The 25,340-nt window shown below is 34.5% G+C and overlaps 1 protein-coding gene across 2 annotated transcripts in view; it reads left to right on the top strand.

Annotated features, from left to right (window-relative positions):
• Positions 1-25,340, top strand: part of LOC136029566 (protein C-ets-1-like) — a 148,012-nt gene that overhangs the window by 109,349 nt on the left and 13,323 nt on the right. For both annotated transcript variants that reach the window (XM_065708054.1, XM_065708055.1), the window contains exons 5-6: positions 17,385-17,636; positions 23,658-23,791. In XM_065708054.1, the coding sequence (XP_065564126.1) occupies positions 17,385-17,636; positions 23,658-23,791 (386 nt within the window). The remainder of the gene's footprint in view (positions 1-17,384; positions 17,637-23,657; positions 23,792-25,340) is intronic.

Here is a 25,340-nt window from a genome sequence, read left to right as displayed (position 1 = left end):
TGCCGGTTATAATCATTTGTAATTTTCGAATTCCATTTTTATTACAATAAAGTAGAGGGTGTATTAAGCAAATTGAATCCAAAATTTCATTTTCCCCACATCTTCATCGCAATTTCTTGAAATAAAAGTAAGTAGGTCGAATTTATTTAATTTTAAGTTTTTTTGTGATTATTTGTAGTCAAATTAGGTTTATAAATGAATTTCTTTAATGAATAAAAAACTGGGCTGAAAATTTTGGGGAGACAAAGGAGGGGGGTAGGCCTAATCGTGATTTTGTCTGGGTGGAAAAGAGGCCAGAACTGCCACCATAGCCTGGGTAGTTCTTCACTCTTTTTATTTTCAGCTCAAGGAGCATAACAGTTGTTTCATTTTTTTCCATTGATGTGCATTTTGTATGTTCTGCATCATCTAGTAAATAAAAACAAAAAAATAATAATATCCAGCAACAGCAATAAGAGCAGTATTTGCTCTCACAGGTGAGAACAGGGTTGTCATATTTTTTTCATCATACTAGCCCCAATGATGAAAACTATTAGTCCCGCTACATAGGTTTACACTTATTTCATTGCTAGTTTTGGAGGGGATGGATGCTGGGGGAAATTGGGGCCCCCTCGTTAATTTTTTTGAATGACCTTCCCAATTGGGCAAGTTCTATAAATTTCGTTAGCTAAATTGAATTTTTGTAGCTCCACTGCCGAAAATTTTCCCAACCATGTAGCACAGAGCGAGATCACGAGACTAATGAACCACCTTTGACCTTCTCTTGCTGCTTTAAGCGTAACTAGTAGACAAATTTAAGTTTTATTACGGCTCTAAATACATCTTGTTGGTCTCTGGAATCAAATAATAGCGATGCGTGGAAAATTCGGATTTACTGCCATGAGCTGCCAACATTTCAGATGTCAAATATTCTTTAATAATGATAAAATAAAAATAATGGATAATACGATAGAATTACAAGCAATAGGTAGAATTGAACCCGTGTAAAATTCCAACCGTGAAAACTTTGTTACTCAACCGAGCGAAAATTGAGCCAACGTAATATTTAGTCCTCACACCCACTAAGGGAGGATTATCTTTAGCTATGGGTACTTAATATAATCTCGAGATTTCACTACTCTTTTTTTACATTTTCTATATAGGTCAGAAACAATCTCCTCAGCAAACCCCTTCCATGCCGACAAAGGTCATAGATGACCAACATAGAATCAAGAACCATTGTATGAGTGCCTATGCTAAATTTATATAAATAAACTTATCCTTGAAATGCACCATTTGAAACGCACCAAGTGTGTGCGATTCGCGCAAACAATTTAATGACAACTCGAAGACTATGTTGCATTATCGCCTGTATTATCGTTCCTGGCAAAATGTTTTCCTTAGAAATCATCCCCTTTTCCATCTTTGGCACATGTACCACCTCTCAAAGCTAAGGGGTCTTGCGCTAACTTATTTCGTGTTCACCAGAAAACCAGAGGTAGTAAAGGAGGCACGGATGTAGAGGAAAATATATGAATATATATCTAGCATAGGACTTATGGCTTGAAAAGATGAATTTAAACGCGGGAAAAGGATATGAGGTACGACTCTTGTACAGCTGGGATAGACAGTGTGCAACCCCTTAGTATATGTCCCTCTATGAAGCTTCTTCACTCCACAAACACAAGTCAATATTGATAAATCTCAAGGAATTTCTGAGTGTGCTCATTTTCTCTGGCATGTGGGTGAACCTTCAGCAATGGGCTAGAGATTTATATATGAAGGGGGCATTCAGTTCCGGAATTTGTCAGAAATAACACCTGCCCTGTTGTAGTCTGACTGGTAATTACATTTCCTTTTTAAATATAAAGCGCATTGTCAGTTCTGAAGGTTTATTTTTCCCGGAATATGACAAATCCTAGTCCGGTGCTGAAGAAAGCCCAGCTACCTGGTACCCAGTCGCCACATCGCTACATAAATGTTGAAATACACCTTAAGACCTATTGCTAGAACCTTTTCAACTTCTTTCACTGTATACTACCCTCCCATACGTTTCCAGTGGCGTAATTTGCCTTGTGACAGGGGGGAGGGAGCAACTGCCCCTTCCAGACCTCTGTGCCAGGAATACTGTTGGGCTTTGCAGCCGTATGATTGTATTTCAGGAGAGAAGACTGTGTCTAGGATTTTTGTTCTTTTTGGGTATTTTTTTGGAGGGTTTTACACACAAACAAATTTTACTCCTCAAAAATTCGTTAATATGAATTTTCGGTACGTTTTTACGAGTCAGACAGATTTTTTTTTTGGGGGTGGGGTCAAATCTCCTACCTTCTTCCTCCCCTGAATAAGGCCTTGCCTGGAAACATGCTTTTGTTTTTCCTTCAACATTTTTTTTCTTAAGTTGATTGGAAGGTTTAAGAAGCAATAATCCTCCGTCTTAATATATGCAATGCCATCGTATTCTTAGCATGCTTGGTGATTTGTTATGGTAGTTCGATTTTGAATTATCCAGAAGACACTCCCACGCTTTGTAAACGGTTTTTATGTATTCCTTGTGTGCTACATCACGATCGAATCATAATTATTGAAAATTTCCTAAATCCGTCGGGTGTCTATACCCTCAATATTCTAAGTAGAGTCATGAGACCACAAAATTTAAATTATTTGTCCTTAAAATTGTAGTTTAGACTGTGCATCAAGATAATATGGCTTTCTGAAATTAGTTAAGCTACAAATTTTTTACCGGCCCTTAGAAAAAACAACAGATGTGCCGCCCACTCAGCCACTGGGTGTGCATTTTGAAGCACCAAATGTTCTAACAGGCCGTGCCTTATCTCGCTGTGCACCTCTGCTACACGAAGAGCATGCCATCTGATGTGTTGACACTTTCATTAAGTTTTGCATTCGCGATTTTTGATTTTGAGCATGCCTGTCTTTTTCCTTTGAAGCTGAAAGTAAAATTTATCCGATGATTGCATATTGACTTCATCGGTATTATGAATGTCAATCGACCGGAGTTAAAACGTCAAATATATTCTGGAGCAGGTACGATTGCAGAAAGTATATTGAGAAATCAGTTACTGAATATATTGAGAAATATACAATATATAAAATATATCGTATCATATACATATACGCACACACACACACACTCACATATATATATATATATATATATATATATATATATATATATATATATATATATATATATATATATATATATATATATCATGAAAAGAGAAATCACCAATGCTACAGCACAAAAAAAAAAAAAAAAAAAAAAAAAAAAAAAAAAAAAAAAAAAAGGGACAGAAGGAGAAAAGGAAGACTGTTTTCCTAAATTAGTGATTAATATAGACCAGCACTTGAATGAGGCCTTAACCCTACTCATCCATACAATCACATAGGTCAAACAGCATAGCCACACACAATCAGCCATAAAGAATAATCCATGGACAGGCAGTCATGTCGTCAATAAGTATAAGTCGTCATTTACCAAACAATAGAAAAAATAATATAGACAAATAATTCAGAGGCAACACCCAACATAAGGGCTCATCAGGAGAATACACTGGCCTATATAGGGTTTCGCCACTCTAAATTCTCTACCCAGCACAGTGTTGTGGCTACCACAGAATATCCATGGCATCCCCGCGTCAGGTATCACCCCCAAAATACATGCCTATGAAATAAAAAACCAGCAAATGTAAAACAACCAAGTAAAACCAAAACAAGCTTATCTTGTTAATATATCCCTCCCTTTAGCAACAATAGGTAAACTAAATATTATAAATTTTACCAAATCACAAATATTAACACATTACAAAAAACCTGAATGAACTAAACAATTATAGAATTCATCTTTACCATGTGGCTAATTTTTAAAAAAATCCGCTCAATTAGAAACACAATTCAAAATAAATGGCGCTGTGACAACATTTCTCGAACCTCCGAAATTAGTTAAAAATTTCTTTAAGTATTTCTAGATAATTCTTTTGATATTTATTTAAAAGTTCGTTATAATGAAAACTAAATTTTTTAAATTGCCAAGTTAATTTATTTGCAGAAAAACCTCTTGATATCAATTTTTGGCTTAAGATTTTACATCTATTTTTAAAAACAATATAATTACTACAAATCCTTGCATAACGAAGTAACTGTGAGAAAAACGCTGAATATGTGATATTTGAGTGTATATTACTTTCAGGGAATGGGAAACTAATCACTTCAAAATCAAAATCATCCGTTTTATTATACATTTTAAAACTTAATTTATTATTATCACAAATATTAATATTTAAATCTAAGAAATGATCTTCATGACCAGCGCCATGACTAGGCTCAAGAATAAGCTCTGATGGATATATATTTTTAGAAATATCAATGAAATCCTTACAATTTAAGACCAAAATATCATCTAAATATCTTTTTTTATTTTATATATATATATATATATATATATATATATATATATATATATATATATATATATATATATATATATATATATATATATATATATATATATATATATATATATATATATATATATATATATATATATATATATATATATTGAGAAATAAAATTGCAGGAATATGTTGAGGGGAGGATTAAGGATTCAAGAAACTTAAAAAAGGTTAAGTTTGTGAAATCCAGGATTGTATGTCTTAAAAAAGGCATCAAAAATTTGTTTGTGAGTATGTTTGTTACTTTTTTAAAAGACAACAAAAATTTGGGGGATAGGTTCAAACCCAGTAACCCCCCCGGAAATGGGCTTGCATGTTTGAGGGAAATCTGTCTGATGGCAATTCTGAGGGAAATTTAGAGAGAAGTTGTGTGACCCTGAAGACCACCATTTTAGACTGTTTAAAGCTGTAGACTTGAATACTTCCGATTCAGAATTTAATGGTTATAAAACTCAAGACAATTATATAGACTACGCAGAGTGTGGAGGGAGTGGCTTTAGCCTCTCTCCAAAAATATCAACTTGTTTTTTTCGCGTTTTCTTCAAGTTGTTGTTTGTTATTGGGGCGAGCTTGCTAGCTTTTAGCTGACTCTGGCTTTTTATTTAAATTGACTTAAGAACCGTTTTTTAAGACTGCAATATTAAACTTTGTCTCAGGTTATTTATAATTTTCAAATTCACCTCTTAAATTTGTTCTAGAAGCGTTCCAATCTTTAAATTTATTCCTGGATCTAAAGAAATGTAAGAATAACAATTTAGCAAAATGTCCCGTGGAAAGGGGAGGGAATATCAGGCAAGTATTTTAAAATGTATTTTGCAACGGCGCAAAAAAAAAAACAAATAGGCTATTTATATGGAGAATAATAGAAATTATTTTGAAAAAGTTGCAAGAGTCTCTTTTTTTTATATGAATATTAGTCCTGTATTCTCTTATTTTGTATTTTTCGTAGAAATCGTCCGTACAGTACCTTATCGGGTCTAGGCCTCGTAATCTGAGGGGGGGGGAACGTATCCCGTAGGATTGTCAAAGTATAAAAAATTTTATGTCAGAACTTAGAAAAAAACTAGGAGCGGGGCAGCTGCTTTCTCGCACAGGCATAGAACTACCACTTCCTACGTAGACAGACCTTTTCTGCGCTAAAACTAAGCACGCTTTAGTTTTCCAATGATCGTTTTAATTCAGAACAGTGGTATCATTTGGGGGAGGGGAGGATTTTTGCCCCCCCCCCCTAGATTCTTGACACAATAATTTTATTATGTGTTTTCATTGAAAAATTGTTAGAAAAGACTTAATTGTCCCTCCCTTTAGATCTTGAAGATACACCCACTGATTCAGAATATATTCTCAAGAACTTTTCTAGACACCACTACCGAAATAAAAACACCTGAAACGAATTTTAAGCCCAACTTTAAAATACTTGAATAGCTTAGCAGCTCAGGAATTTTTTGCTACAATAACTTTTGTCAAATCCTTTCGTAATTTTTCTCCTTTTGGGTGAAGGGCGTCTAAAATTCACCGAGTTTACGAAATCTAGTCTGTCTTTTACCATTAGGTTGTCTCCAATCAGGCGAGCAATATTATGTGCATGCGTCTTTTCATCTGATTGCCAGAAGCTGCTAATACCCATCAGTTGTTATCTCCCGTCAGCAAAAAGGTCTAAAGTTCGCCTATCCAATTCACATAACCTTTGATCCAAAGTCGTAGAGTCTTGCGCGCTTACGCACCTGGGTTTGATAAATCTGCAATTAATGTACTAATGGTGGCAGTTATTAGTTAATTCGCTAAATATCTGCGAACGTTGTAGCCGGAAGAGAAGGAATTCAAAGCTGTAGGCTATGTTTTGTGAAGATGTCACTCACGAAATTGAAAATGATGCATTCGGTGGGAGAGGGGGGGGGGTCAAGATGCTTAATAGCTGAACAAGGTTGCACATGATCTGTCAAACATATACAAATTAATTCTTCTGATTGTAGGTACGACCCCTCAAGATAGGGAATTACCCACGGGGAATGCTCCGCGCAAAAAGTTCTAACTTTCTTGAATTTGTAGGCACTTGTTAGTTAAACTGTAACTGTTAATTAAACGAAACATACTCAAGAATTACGCTTAGGTTAGATCTGGCCTCTTTTCTGAACCTCCGTGTCTCTATGCCTCTAGTGTACCTTAAGAATTTTACTGTGCAACCTTTATTGACCAATTTTAAGTATTCTCAATGATAAACATACAAGCACCAAATGTTGAACGTATGACTTCTCATATCAGCAGAGGGGCCTGGAAACGCCAGACACCTAGAATTCTTTCAATTGATAGTTCAAAACATTTTCAACAGCGCATTTTCTTTTTTTTTAAAAGAAGAACTTAGCCAACGCTCTTCAATTCCCTTTGGAATTTCGCATACGGGCTGGACAGTTATAAAGGAGATAAGACCCAGAGGTGCAAAACTTTTGGGTGCTTCTTGACAATGGCCACTCCCACTTAAAACGGCTGAAAGGGGTTCTTCTTAATCAATGTGGTGATCCCAGCCTCCTCTGGTAAAATGTCAATGTAACGTTCACGGTAAGATCTACATCAGTGGTCAAGGCTGTATTCAGGGGGGGAGGTAGGGGTTTTTAACCCCCACCCCCTCTCGAAATATTTATCTGATCCGTAAAAACGTAAACAAAATTAATATAAACAAATTTTTGACACGTAAATCTCTTGAATGTAACGCAAACTGTGCTTTATAATTTAGATTAAATAAAAAAATTAGTTTTTTTAACAGCAAGTAAGGAGCGACATTAAAACTTAAAACGAACAGAAATTATTCCGTATATGAAATGGGTTGTCCCCACCTCAACGCCTCGCTCTTTCCGCTAAAGTTTGACTCTTTTTCACAGCTCTACTTTTTAAAACAATAAAAAACTTTAGCGTAAAGAGCGACCACCCCCATCCTAACACGAAAAAGTCCCCCTGAAAACGTTTGTACACTTCATAATAACCATTACTATATGTAAACAATGGTCAAAGTTTGTAAATTGCAGCCCCTCCCCCGGGGACTGTCGGGGATTAAGTCGTTCCCAAAGAAATAGTTATTACGTTTTTGACTACGCTGAACAGAATGTCTATCTCAGAATACTCAGAATGAGCGTGGGAGGGGGCCAAGGTACCCTCTAATTTTTGGTCACTTAAAAAGAGCTCTATAACTTTTAATTTCTGTTAGAATGAGCCCTCTCGCGACATTTTAGGATCACTGGGTCGATGCGATCACCCCTGGGGAAAAAACAACAAACAAAAAAGCATTGATGCTTACCGCTGTTCGTAATAATAAATAAAAATAAACACGCATCCGTGATCTGTCTTCTGGCATAAAATACAAAATTCCACATTTTTGTAGATAGGACCTTGAAACTTCTGCAGTAGGGTTTTCTGATACGCTGAATCTGATGGTGTGATTTTCGTTACGGTTCTATGGATTTTAGTGGGTGGAGTTTCGGTTACTATTGAGCCGGGTAACTCCTTGCTACAGTTCTTTACAACGAACTGTTTCATTAGGGCGCGATTTAAAGTATTAAATTGTGGATTGTTGAATTATAGGCTACACTTATCGATAATAAAAAAATTAGCAAAGGTATTAAACTATGTGACACATGGGTACAACTCGGATTATTGAAGAGAAGAATTCCCCTCTGTACCATTCCCCCTTACCAGTTATATTTTTTTGGGCAATATACTATCGCATAAATCTGCTAAAACTTGTTGACACTAAATTTATTCCGATTTACAGTTTTCTATTCATTATTATTTTAATTATTATCATTTAATAATTTCTTAATTTATTACAATTTATTAATAACTTATGGATTATTTTCATTTATTAACTGCGCCCTCTGTTTTATTTTAATATAAATAAAATTTCAAATTTCAAAATAGTTATAACCGCTAGATAATTTATTTGAAATTTTCGCCCTTAAAATTTCTTCACCCTGGGCAACTGCCCCCTCTGTTTTCTATGCAGTTTTCTATTTCTTTTCAGTTGTCTATAATCAAGGAATCTTAAAAAAAATCGAAGTAAAGTGTTTCGGGTACAAGTTAGAAAAAGAAAGAATTGAACTTATAACAAACACAAATAATTTTCGCATTTAGTTGGTAATTGATTAAACAAGATTGATAATTATACTATAAATAGGACAATGGCAAATGTAGTAACTTATTAAGAACAATCGGTACTTTTTTGTTTGTTTGGAATACAGGTAATACATAGTAAAAAGAAATAACAAATTGCCTGTGACAATTTAATTTTTGCCATCCTTGTGTGCAGTGAAGTTATTCAGACTGTTTTCTCACCTAAAAACTTAGCCAGAAGTATTTATTTTCCCACGGTTAACAAGTTTTTTTCTTCTTCTAATCGCCAGACTTGTTATTTTACCTCGGGTTTGGAATTGTGTTAATAATATTGTTTTTACTTCAGCTACCTCACTTATCAAAATCTAAAGAGCACGCGAAAATCAGATTCTGACACTTCAGTTACTGAAAATCAGATTTCCAAGTTTTCCAGTGTTTCTCCAGTTGGTTGATTTATGAAGTTTAATAACATTTCCTCAGTCCTCAAATCTTCTTATATGACCGATTATTCGGTCTACATGCTTTCTTATGCCAATAGGAATCGGAACTTGTTATCAGCGGTGGATTCAAGGGGTTGACCTCACTTCCTGTTGTGTGGGTTATAGTCATTTGTACAATCCTGTCGTTCAAAAAGAAAAAAAAATCTACCACTGCTAGTTATTTAAATTTGCATATGAACGAAGTGTTTCTCGACCCTGAACTACGGTACTCGACTCGACCTAAGTCAAGCCGAACGTAGTCGTCAGTTTGGCAATTGTTAGATTGTCTGGCCAACATTCAGACGAACTTAAATGGAGTCCTTTTTAAATAACCGAGACTACTTTTGTCTAAAAAATCTAAAATCTAAGGATTAAGATATTGGTGTCCTAAGTCTTGAGACTGATCACGGTGAATTCAGAAATCCCTTTCAACCATTCCCAGAACAGGCTAGGTGCGAGACCTTACAACGGTGTAGTGGGATCTGAACTTCGTTATATCCAACCATTAACATTACTCTTCTTCAGATCTCATTAGTGAGGGGCTGACTCTTCTTGCGTATTGAACATCTCGGATACTCCGGGATGGAATCTCAGTCTTCTCGGCTATGCAGTTCCTGGGGTATTCTCAGTTATGTCGAATGCTATTATTGATGTATCGAGGCTCTTCCCCGTCCCTTGCTTCTCTGAGTATTCCAGCTATTTCTGAATTCTGTTCTTAGAGGGGACTTCTCACATTCAGACGCACGCATGAAGTTGCTTTTTATTTTTTTAATAGTTTGTCCTGTATTATGCAGCGTGGATATTACCGCAGTTCTTATTGATGTCTTGTGAGTCTAGTTTTTCTTCAGAGATCTAGTTTTCGTCTCCGCTATCCGATGAGAAACAAGTGTGAATGAATAAAGGACATTTCTCAATGTGTGCGCTGCCATCTTTTTTTTTCACCCTGTTTGTAAAAACTTACCAAAGGTCATACGAGCATGAATTTTCTCCTACAAATCGAGCGCGCTAACTAAATATTAACTGGACAGACAGAAACACCAACATGGAAATTTGGCATTTCAGAAACCGAACAAACATAATCAGTGTTATCAGACAACGAAGAAAGCGGTGTATAGAACATTTAATTCACATGCCAGCAACCATTGTGGACGAAACGACAGGGAAGGTCATGGTACCAATTTTGTCATATAGTGAAACTATCCATACTAAAGACCTTATGCGTATTTATGTATAAGTATATTTGATGTACGCCTGAAGAGGACATGTAAATCTGCTTCATATAGACCACGCTAAAGTAGACACGTAAACAGTGTTAGAGATTGCAGAACACACGACACTACTAGAATGACATATTTTTTTTTACTCGTGGCAAAGCACTGTCCCGTATCGTTAAGTAGTTCTATCACGGTTTATTTTTATGATGAGGAAGTATGGTTCGAATGATTCTATCAATAATTATTTGAAAAATCTATTAAAGGTTTATGATTTGTTTCAAGTTTCTTACTTAAAGTACCAAAATCCTGTTGATTTCTCCCCTTACCTACTCTAAAATTGTAGAAATCATGCCGAATTTGAGCCATCGTTTTATAATAATTTTGTTCTGTATTGTTTTTTTTAGCTCGCTTTTCTCGTTTCCGTTTTATCTCATTTCCTTTTTTTGTCATAATTGCAAGATTTGATTGTGAAGCAATAAGAACATTGTCTTTGGCAAAATCAAAGTAGACAAATTTAAGGAACTCAAAATCGAATTTGAAATCAAACTAGTTCCAATTGGAAGCGAAGAGGTCATAAAAGATAGAAATATGAAGATAGAAATGTCTGCAAAAGGATAAATATAGTTTCATGGTAATAAAATCGGAAGACTGAAAAGTCAAAAATAATAAATATAATCACCGACTTTTTTTTCATTTATGTGTTTATAACTTTGATCAATTTGATATATGTCATGTTAACTCCAATCCCTTTTGTGTCCCTAAGCCTTTCGTGTCCCTGCTTTTTAGTCCATTTTGAAGACGAGTCTTTTTAAATACATTTTTTTAACCAACCGTACCGCAACGGTACCATGGCCACTTTTTCTTCTTTCCCTCAGAACAATCAAACAGGTCATGGTAACGAACTGTATTAAGGAGCGACCCGGCTCAATAGTAACCGAAACTCTAAAAAAATGGAATTTTGATCCCAATAGTTATATAAAGAGAATCGCATTTTAATGCTGATTTTAAATACATAAGTTTCATCAAGTTTAGTCTTACCCATCAAAAGCTACGAGCCTGAGAAAATTTGCCTTATTTATAAATAGGGGGAAATACCCACTAAAAGTCCTAGAATCTTGACACAAAGTCACAAAACTAAAATCACACCATCAGATTCGGCGTATCAGAGAACCCTACTGTAGAAGTTTCAAGCTCCTATCTACAAAATTGTGGAATTTTGTATTTTTTGCCAGAAGACAGATCATGGATGCGTGTTTATCTGTTTGTTGTTTTTTTTTCCCAGGGGTGATAGTATCGACCCAGTGATCCTAGAATGTCATGAGAGGGCTTCTTCTAACGGAAATTAAAAGTTCTAGTGCCTTTTTTAAGTGACCAAAAATCGGAGGGCACCTTTGCCCCCTCCCACGCTAATTTTTTCAAAGTCACCAGATCAAAAGTTTGAGATAGCCAATCTGTTCACTGTAGTCGAAAACTTAATAAATATTTCTTTCGGGACGGCTTAATCCCCCACGTTCCCTGGGGGAGGGGCTCCAAGTTACAAACTTTGACCATTGTTTACATAATATAGTAATGGTTATTATGAAGCGCACAGAGGTTTTCAGGGGGATTTTTTCGCGTTGGGGTGGGGCTGGGTCGGGGGAGGGTATTACGTAGGAGGATCTTTCCATGGAGGAATTTATCATGAGGGAAGAGAATTTCCATGAAGGGGGCGCAGGATTTTCTAGCATTATTTGAAAAAAAAAAAACAATGAGAAAATAAATAATTTTTTCAACTGGAAGTAATGAGCAGCATTTAAACTTAAAACGAACATAAAATATTACGTACATAAGGGGGTTCGTCTTCTCCGCAATACCTTGCTCTTTACGCTAAAGCATTTTTAGTAATTTCAACTATTTATTCTACGGCCTTTGTTGATTCAGGGTTCATTCTTAAGGATTTGGACAAAATTCAAGCTTTAGCGTAAAGAGCGAGGTATTGACGAGGGGGCGAAACCTCTCGCCTCTCGTTACGTAAGTTAATTCGTAAGGTACGTATGTTTATTACTAGCAAAAACGTTGGTAAAAAAATATCTATTTGCACTTTTAAGCAATTGAAAATTGGAAGGTAACTATCAAAATCGTAATATAAATCGTAATATAAATCGTAATATAATATAATAATATCAAAATCGTCCGATCAAAACTATGAGAAAGCCATTTAGCAAAAAAATAACATGCAAATTTCGTTTGAATTATTCATGTGCGATGAGGCAAAATTAAAGCATGCATTAATTCAAAAACGTTCAGAAATTAAATAAAAAAACCCAGCTTTTTTACTGCAAGTAAGGAGCGACGTTAAAACTTAAAACGAACAGAAAGTATCCCATATATGAAAGGGATTGTCCCCTCCTCAACGCCTCGCTCTTTACGCTAAATTTTTTATTGTTTTATAGAGTTGTGAGAAAGAGTCAAACTTTAGCGTAAAGAGTGAGGCGTTGAGGTGGGGACAACCCCTTCCATATACGGAATAATTTCTGTTCGTTTTAAGTTTTAATGTCGCTCCTTACTTGCAGTTAAAAAAACTTGTTTTTTTAATTTAATTTCCTCTAAAATGAAGGATGTATGTTTTTCGAACGTCATTTTGAAAGGAATAATTTTAAAGTGGCAACTGTGTTAGCTACTATTCCTTTCACTTGACCGGTTCAGTTTGAATACGCGGTTTACAAATCTCTTCCAAATCTTCTCAGGGAGACTTAAGAAGTAGTAATGAATACACATTTATATCCATTATCTTGTAAGTATATAATTAAGTAATGCTTTGAAGTGTCCTGACTATAGTTACGTGATATGTTGGATGTGATATATTGCAGAATCAAAAAGGGTCTATGAGAAGTAACACCGGAACAGGTGTCATAATTTTAGTACACGTTGAAGTAGATATATATATACGCAGGGTTGCCACATGTAGCACAAAAGTACTATTTTGGCACTAATTAATTATGTTTAGCACGGTAGAACGTGCTCAGAGTTGCCACCAGTAGCACGAAAGTCCTGTTTTTGCACCATTAGCCTACATTCAGTATTTGGACTCTATCACCGGATATTGCTATGTAGCACGCAAATTTGGGCTATTATAGCACTTTCGGAACTGTCTATGGTCTTCCGCATTTATAGCACTTTCGAAATGTCTATGGAACCGTCTATATATATATATATATATATATATATATATATATATATATATATATATATATATATATATATATATATGTATGTGTGTGTGTGTGTGTAATGTGTTTAATGTGTGTAATTTAGTTTGGAGTACAAAGAAAAGTGACCTACTGTATTTTCAATGAAAATGCAAAAAAAAAATCATTATTCGAAATCCAGGGGTGGGAGCACAGCCCCTGCCTAGACAAGGAGGTTATTTCAACTGGGCTATTGAAAATTGTTTTGTAAAAAAAATTGAATCGTCACCAAGTCCCATGTCTCTAGTCCTGCTGATTGTGTTTCATAAGAAATTAAATCCTACAAGGGGCGCCCACTTTCAGAAATCATGCACGCATGGTGACGCGTGGTGGAAGTGTTTCAAGTCTGGCAGAAACTGTGACGAGCCAGGCAAATTGCGGCACACGTGTCGATCTGAGCTGTACACCATGTAGTGAAAAGTGGATGCTCCTTCGAAACTTGACTTTATTTATCATCTGTTTAAAGTGTGCCCATACCCCAAATATTTCCAAAGTCCAGATTTACTTTAGGTATATTTAATAAATTTAGAGGATGACTTCTGAGGAGACCCCTGCCTCCTAGAGCACCTAACTTATTCAAGAAGAATCTAACAATTCAACGCTGGTCCTCAAGGTACGCCTATGCAGAAAGAGAGAACTCCTTTTACCATCATCATCGTTATCAACAAATTTAAGCTTTCTTGAATTGGTCTTTCGTAGGTTTAAACACATTTAAATCTCTTCCCTATGCTAATCACTTTCGCCGTTGCTTACTAAAGGTTTTTGTCTCTAAATTCAAATGGCTTAATTGACTTTCTGTCATTTAGAGACTTAATTGTTCCTTTTGTCTATTTTGTCGTCCCTTCTCTAATTCTCCTGGGCATTCATGAATGGGTCCACAGCCAGTGGCTATAACGTCTGCTTCAGCATATTACTGGTATATTTTTTTTTCAAAAAGCTCCTCCTTGCTGAGCCCTCCTTTTGAGAGAATTGGTAATTCTCTCAAAAGTTTGAAAGTGTCACATGCGACCTTTAGGTGCGATTGGGGCGATATGACATCATAAACGTGACGGTTAAATAAATGGGAAGGATTTGTTGATGTGCATTCAAAGCGAGGATTGGGAGGGCAATGTATGTTCCATTGCACTTGAAGCCTCCTCATCTACATTATCTTACTGATCCCCCTTTGAGAACAACTTAGAAAACCCTTTTTGGCAATTATCTGAAATGTCTGGCATTTGTAGAAATGTCTAATGTGACCTAATATGCCTAATACGAAGCATGATTGCAACGATTTGCACACTAGTGTAGACGAGTCCCCCATTTAATCGCCCTTATGATCTATTGTATATTTAAAAAAAACGCTTTAGGGTAAACAATTACAAAAAAAAACACTTTAAGTCACGAACAAAACATCGAATTTTAAATTTTAACTCTTAAAATTGTGCAGGAAATTTCTTGAAAAACTCCTTAAAAAACCCTAAGCTTAAACAAAGTCGATGCATTAAAACTATGCATGTGTTGACCGCACTATTTTAGTTAGAACAAATCTTAAACTGAAAATGAATAAAATTAAATTCGTTTTATAATATCAGACAGTATGAATTTAATTAAAAAGAGCAGAATTTAAACTTATTTTCTGCATAAAAATATACCAAAGTATTAAGTAAGATAGTAAAAATACACCAGTAAATGAAATACAAGTTTTATTCTGAGAAGATGTATAGACTGTTTTCTCTCTGTGTTAATTCTGCAACTATACCTTAGCAGCAATGGGATAAATCGAAAAGTACCGTAAATTAAATTCAAGCTTGATAATTGGAACAACGCTTATCTCCAGTAAGCAATTCTGTAATAGAAGTCCGAAGCAAAGAAATATGTAGTTTACGATGACATCTTTCTGTTTTATCTGTATTTTTTCTTCTTACTTTTCAAATAACATCTTTTCTACATTTGACGTAGTCCATATCTTAAGTAAAACAAAAATACCTTTATGAACAAGCTAATCAAAAACTTGGTACAATTCCTCATCTTCTAAGTGGTTTTTATAGGCTACTCAAATATTCAACGATTCTTCAGTTTATTTTAATGCCCATCCATCACGTTCTCTAAATACTAAAACGTTGCCTGTCTACTATCTCAGATAACTTTATCAATCATACTAGTTCTTTTTGCTTCAATTTAAATTTTTAGCCATTCAATGGTTTTTTCATTAACCTGAAAATTCTCTTCTTTCATAGTTGAGAAGCAAATGGGCCTTTCTTCTTCTTCTTAAGGTTTATGTTCCCTGGGAGACATTGGATTTTTTTTTAAGTCTGCAACTGTAACCTATACCGAGAGGACAAGATACTTGTATAATTGGAATAATGGCTTCAGACTTACCAATTCACCGATCCAGAATTATGATACTAATCTTATTCTTAGAGACTTTTCCAAATCTATTCAAAAAAGGAAAGCATTTTTGTGAAAATAAAGAGCATGTCCTAGCCATATCATCCTTTCTCTCATTATAGCCCTAGAAAGCAGGATTGAACCAAACTTTCGTACAGCCTACTATTTGAGGTATGATCTGTGAGTTGGGTACCCAGAACAATCCGTAGGCAAATTCTCTGGAAAACATAACAAATCCTCCTCCCTATTTCAAAGTGACTGCGTTTCAGAACCTTGCTTGATCACTGTCATTACTTTAAGAGAGTAATTTACAATAGAAAAAATATTATAATGAACAATATCAAGGTTACTAATTTCTGTATTTTGATTTATAATAAGGATTTATTGATAATGATTAATGATTTGTTATAAATGATAATTAATGATTGTGCTGCTAAATGGGGAACTGCGCGTGAATTGTACCTTCGTAATCCATAGGAACTTTTTATTTTGATAAAGTTACCACAGGAGGAAGTAGCCGTGTTAGATGTTGTTTATTAAAAGTATTTGTTAATTGGCCTGAGAACCTAAGTTCTTCGTACATAGTTAACTCCTATTGTAAAGGACAAAAGCCATATTGACAGAATGGGAACTAGTTTTTCTGTTTGTTTTTACTAAGTGTACTTTTACTCAAAGCAGTTTTTCAATGAAATTTACATGTGAAATTCACAGAATGAATTACTGCGTGAGGTGTAGTAGCCAGTTATGGAGAATTAACTGTGGGAAAGATTGCTATCGGAATGATTGCTGTTTCAAGGTACATCTTGCTATCAAGTTTAATATGCTTAAACGTCTTTATGAGTTAAACAAAGATAGAACCAGTTTCGATTTTTCCTATTTTTCTGTTCGATTTTTTTTACCGACTACCCCATGCTCCAGCGAAATTTCAAATTTCAGATTGCTGGAAAGATCATGTTGGAGTATTCTCACTTGTATGACTCTGGTACATTAACAACAATTGGTAATGCTGTTCTGGGAGTAAGCTGTCCTTGAAGGGCACGCATACCATTTGATCGCATGATTTTCTTTTGAACTTCAGTCATTGTTTATTTTACAATCAAATAATTGTTAACAATTCTTCAGTATTGTACATACCCTCAGTTTTTATCGGATAACATCACGGCGTGCATTCGTATATTAATGCCTTGAAAAATATGATGTCTTTTTATCTGTATTTTAATCCCCCGAACAAAAATCCGGGATACGGCCTTGGTAATAAAATAGCCTTTTCCTCCAAAGAGAATTTCTTGATGACGCTTTCAAGTCGTGCACATATGATTATTCATTTGGATAAAAAAAAGCTAACACACGACAGATATTTCAAATTCACCTTAGGAGGAAGATAAAAACAAATAAAAAACTACATTTAAAACGCAAATTAATTTGAATAATAACATATATAGTCAAGGTCGTATCCAGAGAGAGGGTTAGGGGGTTTGTCGTATCATATTATAAGTTATATATGATATGGTTGATACAAAAACATGTGATACGTTTTGATTCTAGGCAACTTCTCCACCTCAACGAATGATCCCCTACATTTGTTAGGGGAAATGGGTGGAACAGAAGGAGGAGGTGGGCCACCTCCTCAACTTGAGCATACTTACCAGACGACACCTACCTTTGATCAAGAACCTGAATACCAGAGTTTAGATTCAGTGAGTCAGCCACAACATACAGTGATTAGTCAAGAAGCAAGTCAGGACTTTTATAATCATCATGGTCAATTGCCTTATGTTAGACAGCACCATTATAGAGGTAAGTTTATTCTACTTCTTCTGCTGCAACTAGAGTTTGCAAATTGGTCAGAAAATGAGGGGCCAGAAATTCATATGAAACAAAACTATTTTTAGCGAGATTCTTTGGATTTAACTATTTAAAAATCGAAAAGGTCCTATGAATTTTCTACCCCCATCCTCTATATATAGTATCTTTGAAATGGGCTTAATCATTAAAATTTAAAGGAGAGGGGCTGTTTATTTTTCAATATCTGTTGTTTTTAGATTCTTTTCAATAAAACTAAAAAATAGGCATTCTTCAACGAAAATATCCCAAAAACGTATTTATAAAATTTGTGACAGAGGGGGTGTCACACGCTTCATTTTCCTGTGATACCTGACCTTAAAATTCGAAAAAAAAAAAACGTTTTTGAAATCGTATTCTATCTACAAACACGCCTTCAGGATGTTTTTGTCTTCTTGGGCCGGTAGCAATGGAGAACTTGCGGTTTTCTATATAATCTACGAAAGCTGACCAGAGCCAAAGGCGTACAGGAAGAGCCCATGGCAAAACCACTAATTGAAACCGTAAAATACTAAAATTTTGACAAGTTTAGTTTTGGTAGTTACTACCTATTTTTTCCCCTTCTTTTCTTGCACGCAAAAAGCTAATAACTAATCTTTACGTGTGCTTTTTCAAGCTTTTAGCGGTCGTTAATAGGTTCGAAGAAAGTAAAGCAGTATATGTTGAAGAAAAGAAGACATTTGCAAAGCCAATCTCTTTTATTGGCCGTATAACATGTCGATGATTTTTGTTTTGTTTATTATAATGAATTCGCTTATTTTTATTTTTGACATCAATACCCCTTGAATCCCGGCAAAATATCTTCGAACCCTTCAAACCCAAAAAATTTCCAAAAAGTGAATCCCCAAAAATATCTTGTATGAATCCTCCCAAAAATTTTGTGCTGGATAGGTATTTGTTTTGTATTTATTTTTCTTTTTTTACCAAGAATACTTTTGGTATACCGGGATTGACCTCTCATCCCTAACCTCTGGGATCGGTCCGAAAGACCCCCAAAGACAAAATATAGCCGAAAAAGTTTTCTCTTTTGGTATATTTGATCCTCCTTCTAGTTCTATGGATTTGACCTATGCATATAATGTGACATCTTAATTTCGTTAATAACATAAATGTAACTAATATTCATTTCCTCTTTACTGCTCCTTTAAGTTTAACATTTGTCAATGCCAGCTAGAACCGTGTCCAGGGAGGGTAACTGGTTTGACCCCCCCCCCTCCTCCTTTCCGAAATTTTGTCCGACTCGTACAAAAGTAACACAAATACACGTAAATAAGTTTTTGCAAACAGAAACCGTGATAATCACTAATCTTTTTGTGTCCACTTCCCTCTGAATACAAATCCTGGATATGGTCCTGACCGAACCCTGCTTGAGAATAATATATTGCAACTACAGAGACTTGTTTTCAATTTTACTTTCCTTGGTGTTGTTTATTATAATTAAAAGTTAAAGGAAAGTAAAATAGTAATAATAATCAAATGAAAATATTTGCTTCATTAAAATACAGAAAGATAAATCCTGGTTGCCTTGTTTGAATTTCTGTCGAAGTGGAGAATATACCCTCCTCTAGATTCCCCTAAATTTCAAAAAATCTTTTCGATATTCTCATTAAACTTTTTGGCATTTTTTTTTTTGGAGATTTTCGTTGAAAAAAAAATCGAAAAAATTACCACCTTTTTTGGACAAAATTACCATTTTTTTTTTGGAAAAGAATACCGAAATTATGATTTGCCAGAAAATGGAGATATCCCTCGTGTAGATGGTGCTGGGGTAGTAGAATGGACACCACTGAATTGTAAGCGTGTCACAAGATCTCTTAATTACGTTTTCGTTTCCATTTCCAGTATTTTGTATGATTAACAATCTGCGAAGGCTGTTTACCAGGTAATCCCGATCGATTTCTATTCTTTTTATCTTCATCTGCGGTATTTCGACTGAATTTCTTGAAACCACGAACTTGGTCCTCTGTCTCAAGCATGGGTTAACCAAACTACAGTTTGATAGCTTTGTGGTTTTTGATTGCTGTGCCATGAATAACAAGTAATTTAGATATAAAATCCTCTTATAATCTATTATCTATCTAGAATTGTGGCTTCTACTGCGTATATACAAATATATATAAAAAAAAAATTATTATTATTATAGCCTACCAAAAATATATTAATTCATTATTTCCCTCAAAATCGAGGAGTATGTAAGGTACATAAATGAAATTTCAAAGACGGTTTAAAAAAAATGGACCAAAGCCACTACTTACAACAGGCGTAGAAACATAACCGATTAAAATATACGAAAAAATATCAAACGTTATTTAAATTCTAAAAAATAGTGAAAAGATTATGCTTAGAGAGAATATTTTCAGACCTACGATAAAAATTAATAGACTTCAACCATATCTAATTCTAACAGTACTTTTATCTTAAATCTCGGAACTAATTCAGCGTTGGGAAAGAAATTGAAAACCAAATAAAAAATTACAATATTTAAAATAGAAAACGCTAATTGAAGAATGACAGATTTAAAAAATCTTGAAAAAGAAGGGTAGGATAGATAAGAGAGCCTAAAATGCCACGACGATAGATACCACATAACTGTATTATTGAACAAAATCCCTTTCTAATTTTTTGCTTGGGCACTTATAATTATTCTAGACTTCGGATCTCGAAATGAAGCATAATAGGGTAACCCCAGATAAACAACAGCATCAGAAACAGGAAATGAATTATCAATCATTTGAATTTTAAGGCCCATTCACAATGAGATTTTACTAATACCTAGATATATCTAGCGCTAGCTTGAGCATATCAGGAGTTTTCGTAGAATTTTTCAGCCGATTAAAATTTTTATTGTAAATAAAAATCTGATTGGCTAAAATTAGGGTTCTAGGCGTTTAGCCCCCCTAAAATACCCCCCACCCCAGAAAATACTTTCCGCCGAAAATAGAACAAACCGGTTTCTTCGGTAGTTTCTTTCAGCTTAGCGCAAGACAAGACAGACTGTTGCTTGTAATGGCAAACCCCATCTAGTTTCTCTGTGTATATATTTTGCAACTGTGCGTTAGCAAAGGGGTAAATTGAAAAACACCGTAAAGATTTAAACTTGATAATTGCAACACCACTTAACTCTATGAAACAGTTCCACAATAAAAAGTCCGAATTAAAGAAATATGTAGTTTACGTCGAAAAATTCTGTCTGTTTTCTTCTTTTTTTTATAATCATATCTTTTCTAGGTATTTGTATGATAAACCCACTACCGCTCAAGTTGTTCATTCATTCACGCATTACAAAACCGGTTTTTATCGTTAATTTCCTTAAGCTTAGCGTTAGACAAGACAGAAGGAGAGAATAGGTGGGAAATATATGATTTGGGTTATATATTTTCATATAAGGAGGGGTGGGGTAAAGTATTTGGGCGGTTTGAAGTCAGAAAACATTTCTTGCTTCATAATATGCAGAATAATTGTCTTAACACATTTTGTATGCAGGCCCGCTCTACTTTACCCCCCCAACTTTTAAATACATAGCCCAAATTTGTTTCTCAAGAAACGAAGAAACCGGTTTGTTCTCGAGTTTTACACATCATAAACTTGAGTGGGTGACGTATAATACACAGGTACCGGAATTTTCATGGAGAGGGAGCCGGATTTCCCGGTATTGTTTAAAAGCGATCAGAAATTAAATTCAAAGAAAAGTTTTTTCAAGTGAAAGTAAGGAGCAAAATCAGAACATAAATGGACAGATATTATCACGTATATGAAAGGAGTTTCCCCTTCTACAAGACCACAAGACCTTACTTTTTACACTAAATTTTGACTTAGTGTCCTAATTCTTTAAGAACGATTCATGAAACGCAAATGGTCGTTTAATTAGAATAATAAGGTGTTTTTGAAATTCTATAAAATAACTGTAAAAATATATCTCCCATCTATTATGTCATTTGTCTTTGTCTTATCTCGCGCTAAGCTGAAAGAAACTACCGAAGCAACCAGTTTGTTTTCGAGTTTTACGCAGCGTAAACTTGAGTGAGTGGCGTATAATACACAAGTACCAAAATTCCTTCCCCCTGCGAAAAATAAAGCTCAAGTAAAATTTTCAAATCTTGAAAGCCTTATTTTCCACGGGGGAGGAGGGGTATTTCTCTGGGGGTAAACGCCGGTGACCAAAATTAGCTATGTCTAAATTTCAGTATTAACAAAGTCTCACTGAGAATGGGTCTTTACATGGGTAGAAATGTGTTGGTCATCAGTTCCAACCGTTTGGGGGTTGTATGGACCTAGCCCTTAAAATAAAACAGAGTTGCGTAGTCTTCGAGTAACCTATAGAAAATCTTCTGAAGTTTAGTTAGAATGTGCTTAGTCAAATTAACTTCAACAAAAACGTGTTAAGGGCTCAGTGCCACAGTGGCAAAAAAGCATCTTGTCATTTGTTTTGTTAGTGTTTTTTTCTGTTTTCTGGTGATATCCTAGCAACGGTATATAGACCTAAGAAAGAATCGATTATTTCACACTAAAACTTTATAAAGTACATGAAGGGCTTCTGATGGACTTCTGAAATGCTAATATAAAAGTCCTTCAAACGTTTATTGCCAATCTTGGTTTTGACCTTATATTATATGCATATCCAGAACAAGCACGCCAGGGGGAATTAACTCCTCCCAACCCTCATCCACCCGAGGTGGGTCTAAACGCTTCCATGCCCCTGAAAGACTGAAAAATTATATTTTTTCAGTTTGCTTCCTCCGTGGAAAAGAATCTGACACCACCCCCCTCAGTCAGACCTATGTGCACACATGTATGCATATAACTAAATATTGTATTTTAAAAATCCAGAACTATCTTCGGCAAGATTTTGCTTTCTTTCTAAATGAATAGTATTAAAATAGGAAGTTTTTAAAATTGAAAAATATGAGTTGTCCAATGTTTTGATGCTTAATCTTATTGTTTGGCCAAAAAGGGTTTCTTCAAGTTGTTCTTCTTGTTTTGGTAAGTTGAGAAATATTGAAGAAACTAATCCCAGATCACACTGGCACGCCAAAAATTTGACAGCGCACTTTCATATTGGTTGCATCAAAATAAAAAGCATGTCGCATCAGCTAACAAACTGCACACGAAAAATGTTTATGATACAATTAAGTATTTGAAATAGAATATTGAATAGTAAGCTGAAATTATCAGGGATCTTAACAGATATTAAATATCCACTGGGGGAATTTGCCAAAATTCTTTTTATATGTCTTGCTTTTTGTACCAAAAACAGTGGAAATACAATCTGTTTCTTGGATGGGTTAAGTGAAAGCTCATAAGAGAATTCGAAGAAAGCTTATGAAAAAACCGGGAATCTATTTTAGTGAAAAGTACATCCATATGCAATTCCACAGTTTTTGGTATATGCTGAAGCCGAAATTAGAAAAGAAATGTGAGCGGAAAATTTGCAATAATAAGCTGAAAACACATGACAACAAATAAGATTATATTGTTTGTTGTAACAACAAATGTTGTTGTGCTTGAAGGCTATTTGAAAAGCGTTGTTAGTTGTAACTAACTACTTATGTTTGTTTTTTTCCCGATTCAACGTGGCAGCACTGGTGAAAATTTGGTAGTGTCATAAAATTTTACAATTTTGAAACATCCGAAGAAAAGTCTTTAAAAAAGCTCTGGTTTTCTGGTATGAATCAGCTCAAGATGGGTCCAGTGGTCAAGGCCGTATCTAGGGAGGGTGGGGTTTGACCCGCCCTATCCTGAAACGTTTGTCCGACTCGCAAAAACGTGACAAAAACGAATATAAACAAATTTTTGACGTAAACAAGTTTTTTGTAAACACCCACACCCCAAAAAAACATTTTGTACACCCCCCACCCTCTACGAGAAAAATCCTGGATATGGCCCTGCCAGTGGTCCAGGGGCAGATTTTATTTTGTTTTGATGTTGGTACTTTTGGTACTTTTAATATATAGATGGCGTTATATTCTTGTTTTGCAGGAAGATATGACAACTATAATGAAAGTATATACAGCAATAGTCTACAGCAGAACCAGCAGTTTGATCCAAGTTTTACGAATATTCCTTCTGATCATTGGGCACCTGCTGAAATCAATTGGGCACCCTATAATCAAGTAAGGAAACAAAATGAGCTAAATTTTAGTTTGTGAATTAATAATAAGTATTTTATCATTTTTTTTTTACAGCTACCTTTTGAGAGGGGAACAGTCCTATCTAGTCTTTGGAGTGACCCTCGATGAATATCAAATATACATATATATATATATATATATATATATATATATATATATATATATATATATATATATATATATATATATATATATATATATATATATATACATATATATATACATGTATATTTTCTTTTAACTCATTTTCTACATGGAATGAACAATAGAGTCTCTTGTCTTAAAAACCTATGAACAACAGTGAAGACAAGAAGCGAAAAACTTATTGGCCTTTGCATAAAATAGATATCGAATTAATCTAATTTATAAATGCGCAAATGAAAAAAGTCGTTGAACTGAGGAAAATGAGCTAAAAAGATTAGGTAATGTAAAAGTCCAAAAAGATTTTGAATATATTTTGAAAACTAGGTTCTAATTAATTTTTGTCATTATTTTCGAATTTTTATATAGTTTTATATTATTTTCGAATTTTCATATAGTGGGGCTAATTTATGAAAATGATACGAGACAAATATTTTCAAATCCTGGGGGATGGATTTTTTCAATGACAATGGCCTAAAAAATTATTTTTCAATATAATTGCCAGAAAGAGTAGTTCTCAAAATCTAGGGTTCAATTGCCCTTCTAATTGGCGCCACTGGTCCTATGTGTCCATCTCAATGAGTCTTGTAAGGAGGAATTAAATATGTGTTCCTTTTTTTTATCTCAAGGGTGATCTTCGGGTCTGTGGCGGCACTCCAGTTGACACGAATATAACAATTATTCTGTTATTCTTCCTTTGATTGCAATCCCTTTCCAAATACCACATCCTGCTTTGAAATTTTACGCAAATCTAAAAAAAATTCTAAAAATCTAAAAAATCTATTAATCTAAAAAATTAATCTAAAATTAAAAATTAATCTAAAGAATCTAAAAATAAAAATCTAAATAATCTAAAAAAAATTCCCATGGGTTTATGGACTGAATAAGTGAGACATAACGTATATTTGTATTTTATGTCAAAAAAGAAGTTGTCATAAGTATTAAATAACTTAGATATTTTTTGGCTTTTTCTCATGATAACTTGGAAGCTTTGTAATTAGTTTTATGAGTGGTTTCCTGTACTTGAAATAAAACTAGTTTTGCACACCGTTCAAATCTATTAAGAATTTTTTTTTTAAACCAGATTTAGTCTCATAAAATTAAATTGAAGGCAGTTTTTCTCGAATAAAAATAGATTAAGAGCTCTGTTCTTTAACAGAAAACAATGAATTACAACTTCTAGTTGATGATGTTGTCATTTTGGCCTTTGAAGGGTTTCGAACTAAAAAAAAATAAATGTCTTTTTCTTTACTAAAGGGAGTTTAGATGGATGTCAGATTGGGCTAAAAGAGACGGACTATAAGGAACAAAAATCGGGCATTGTTTGTTTGAACAGTTTTTAATGAAAATATTTTTTACTAAAAAAAAAACGCCGAAAAATAAGGGATTT

The sequence above is a fragment of the Artemia franciscana genome, chromosome 7 (assembly GCF_032884065.1).
Source record: "Artemia franciscana chromosome 7, ASM3288406v1, whole genome shotgun sequence".
NCBI lineage: Eukaryota > Metazoa > Arthropoda > Branchiopoda > Anostraca > Artemiidae > Artemia > Artemia franciscana.
The sequence above is the reverse complement of the archived record's forward strand: the minus strand, read 5'-3'. Positions and strand labels throughout refer to the sequence as shown.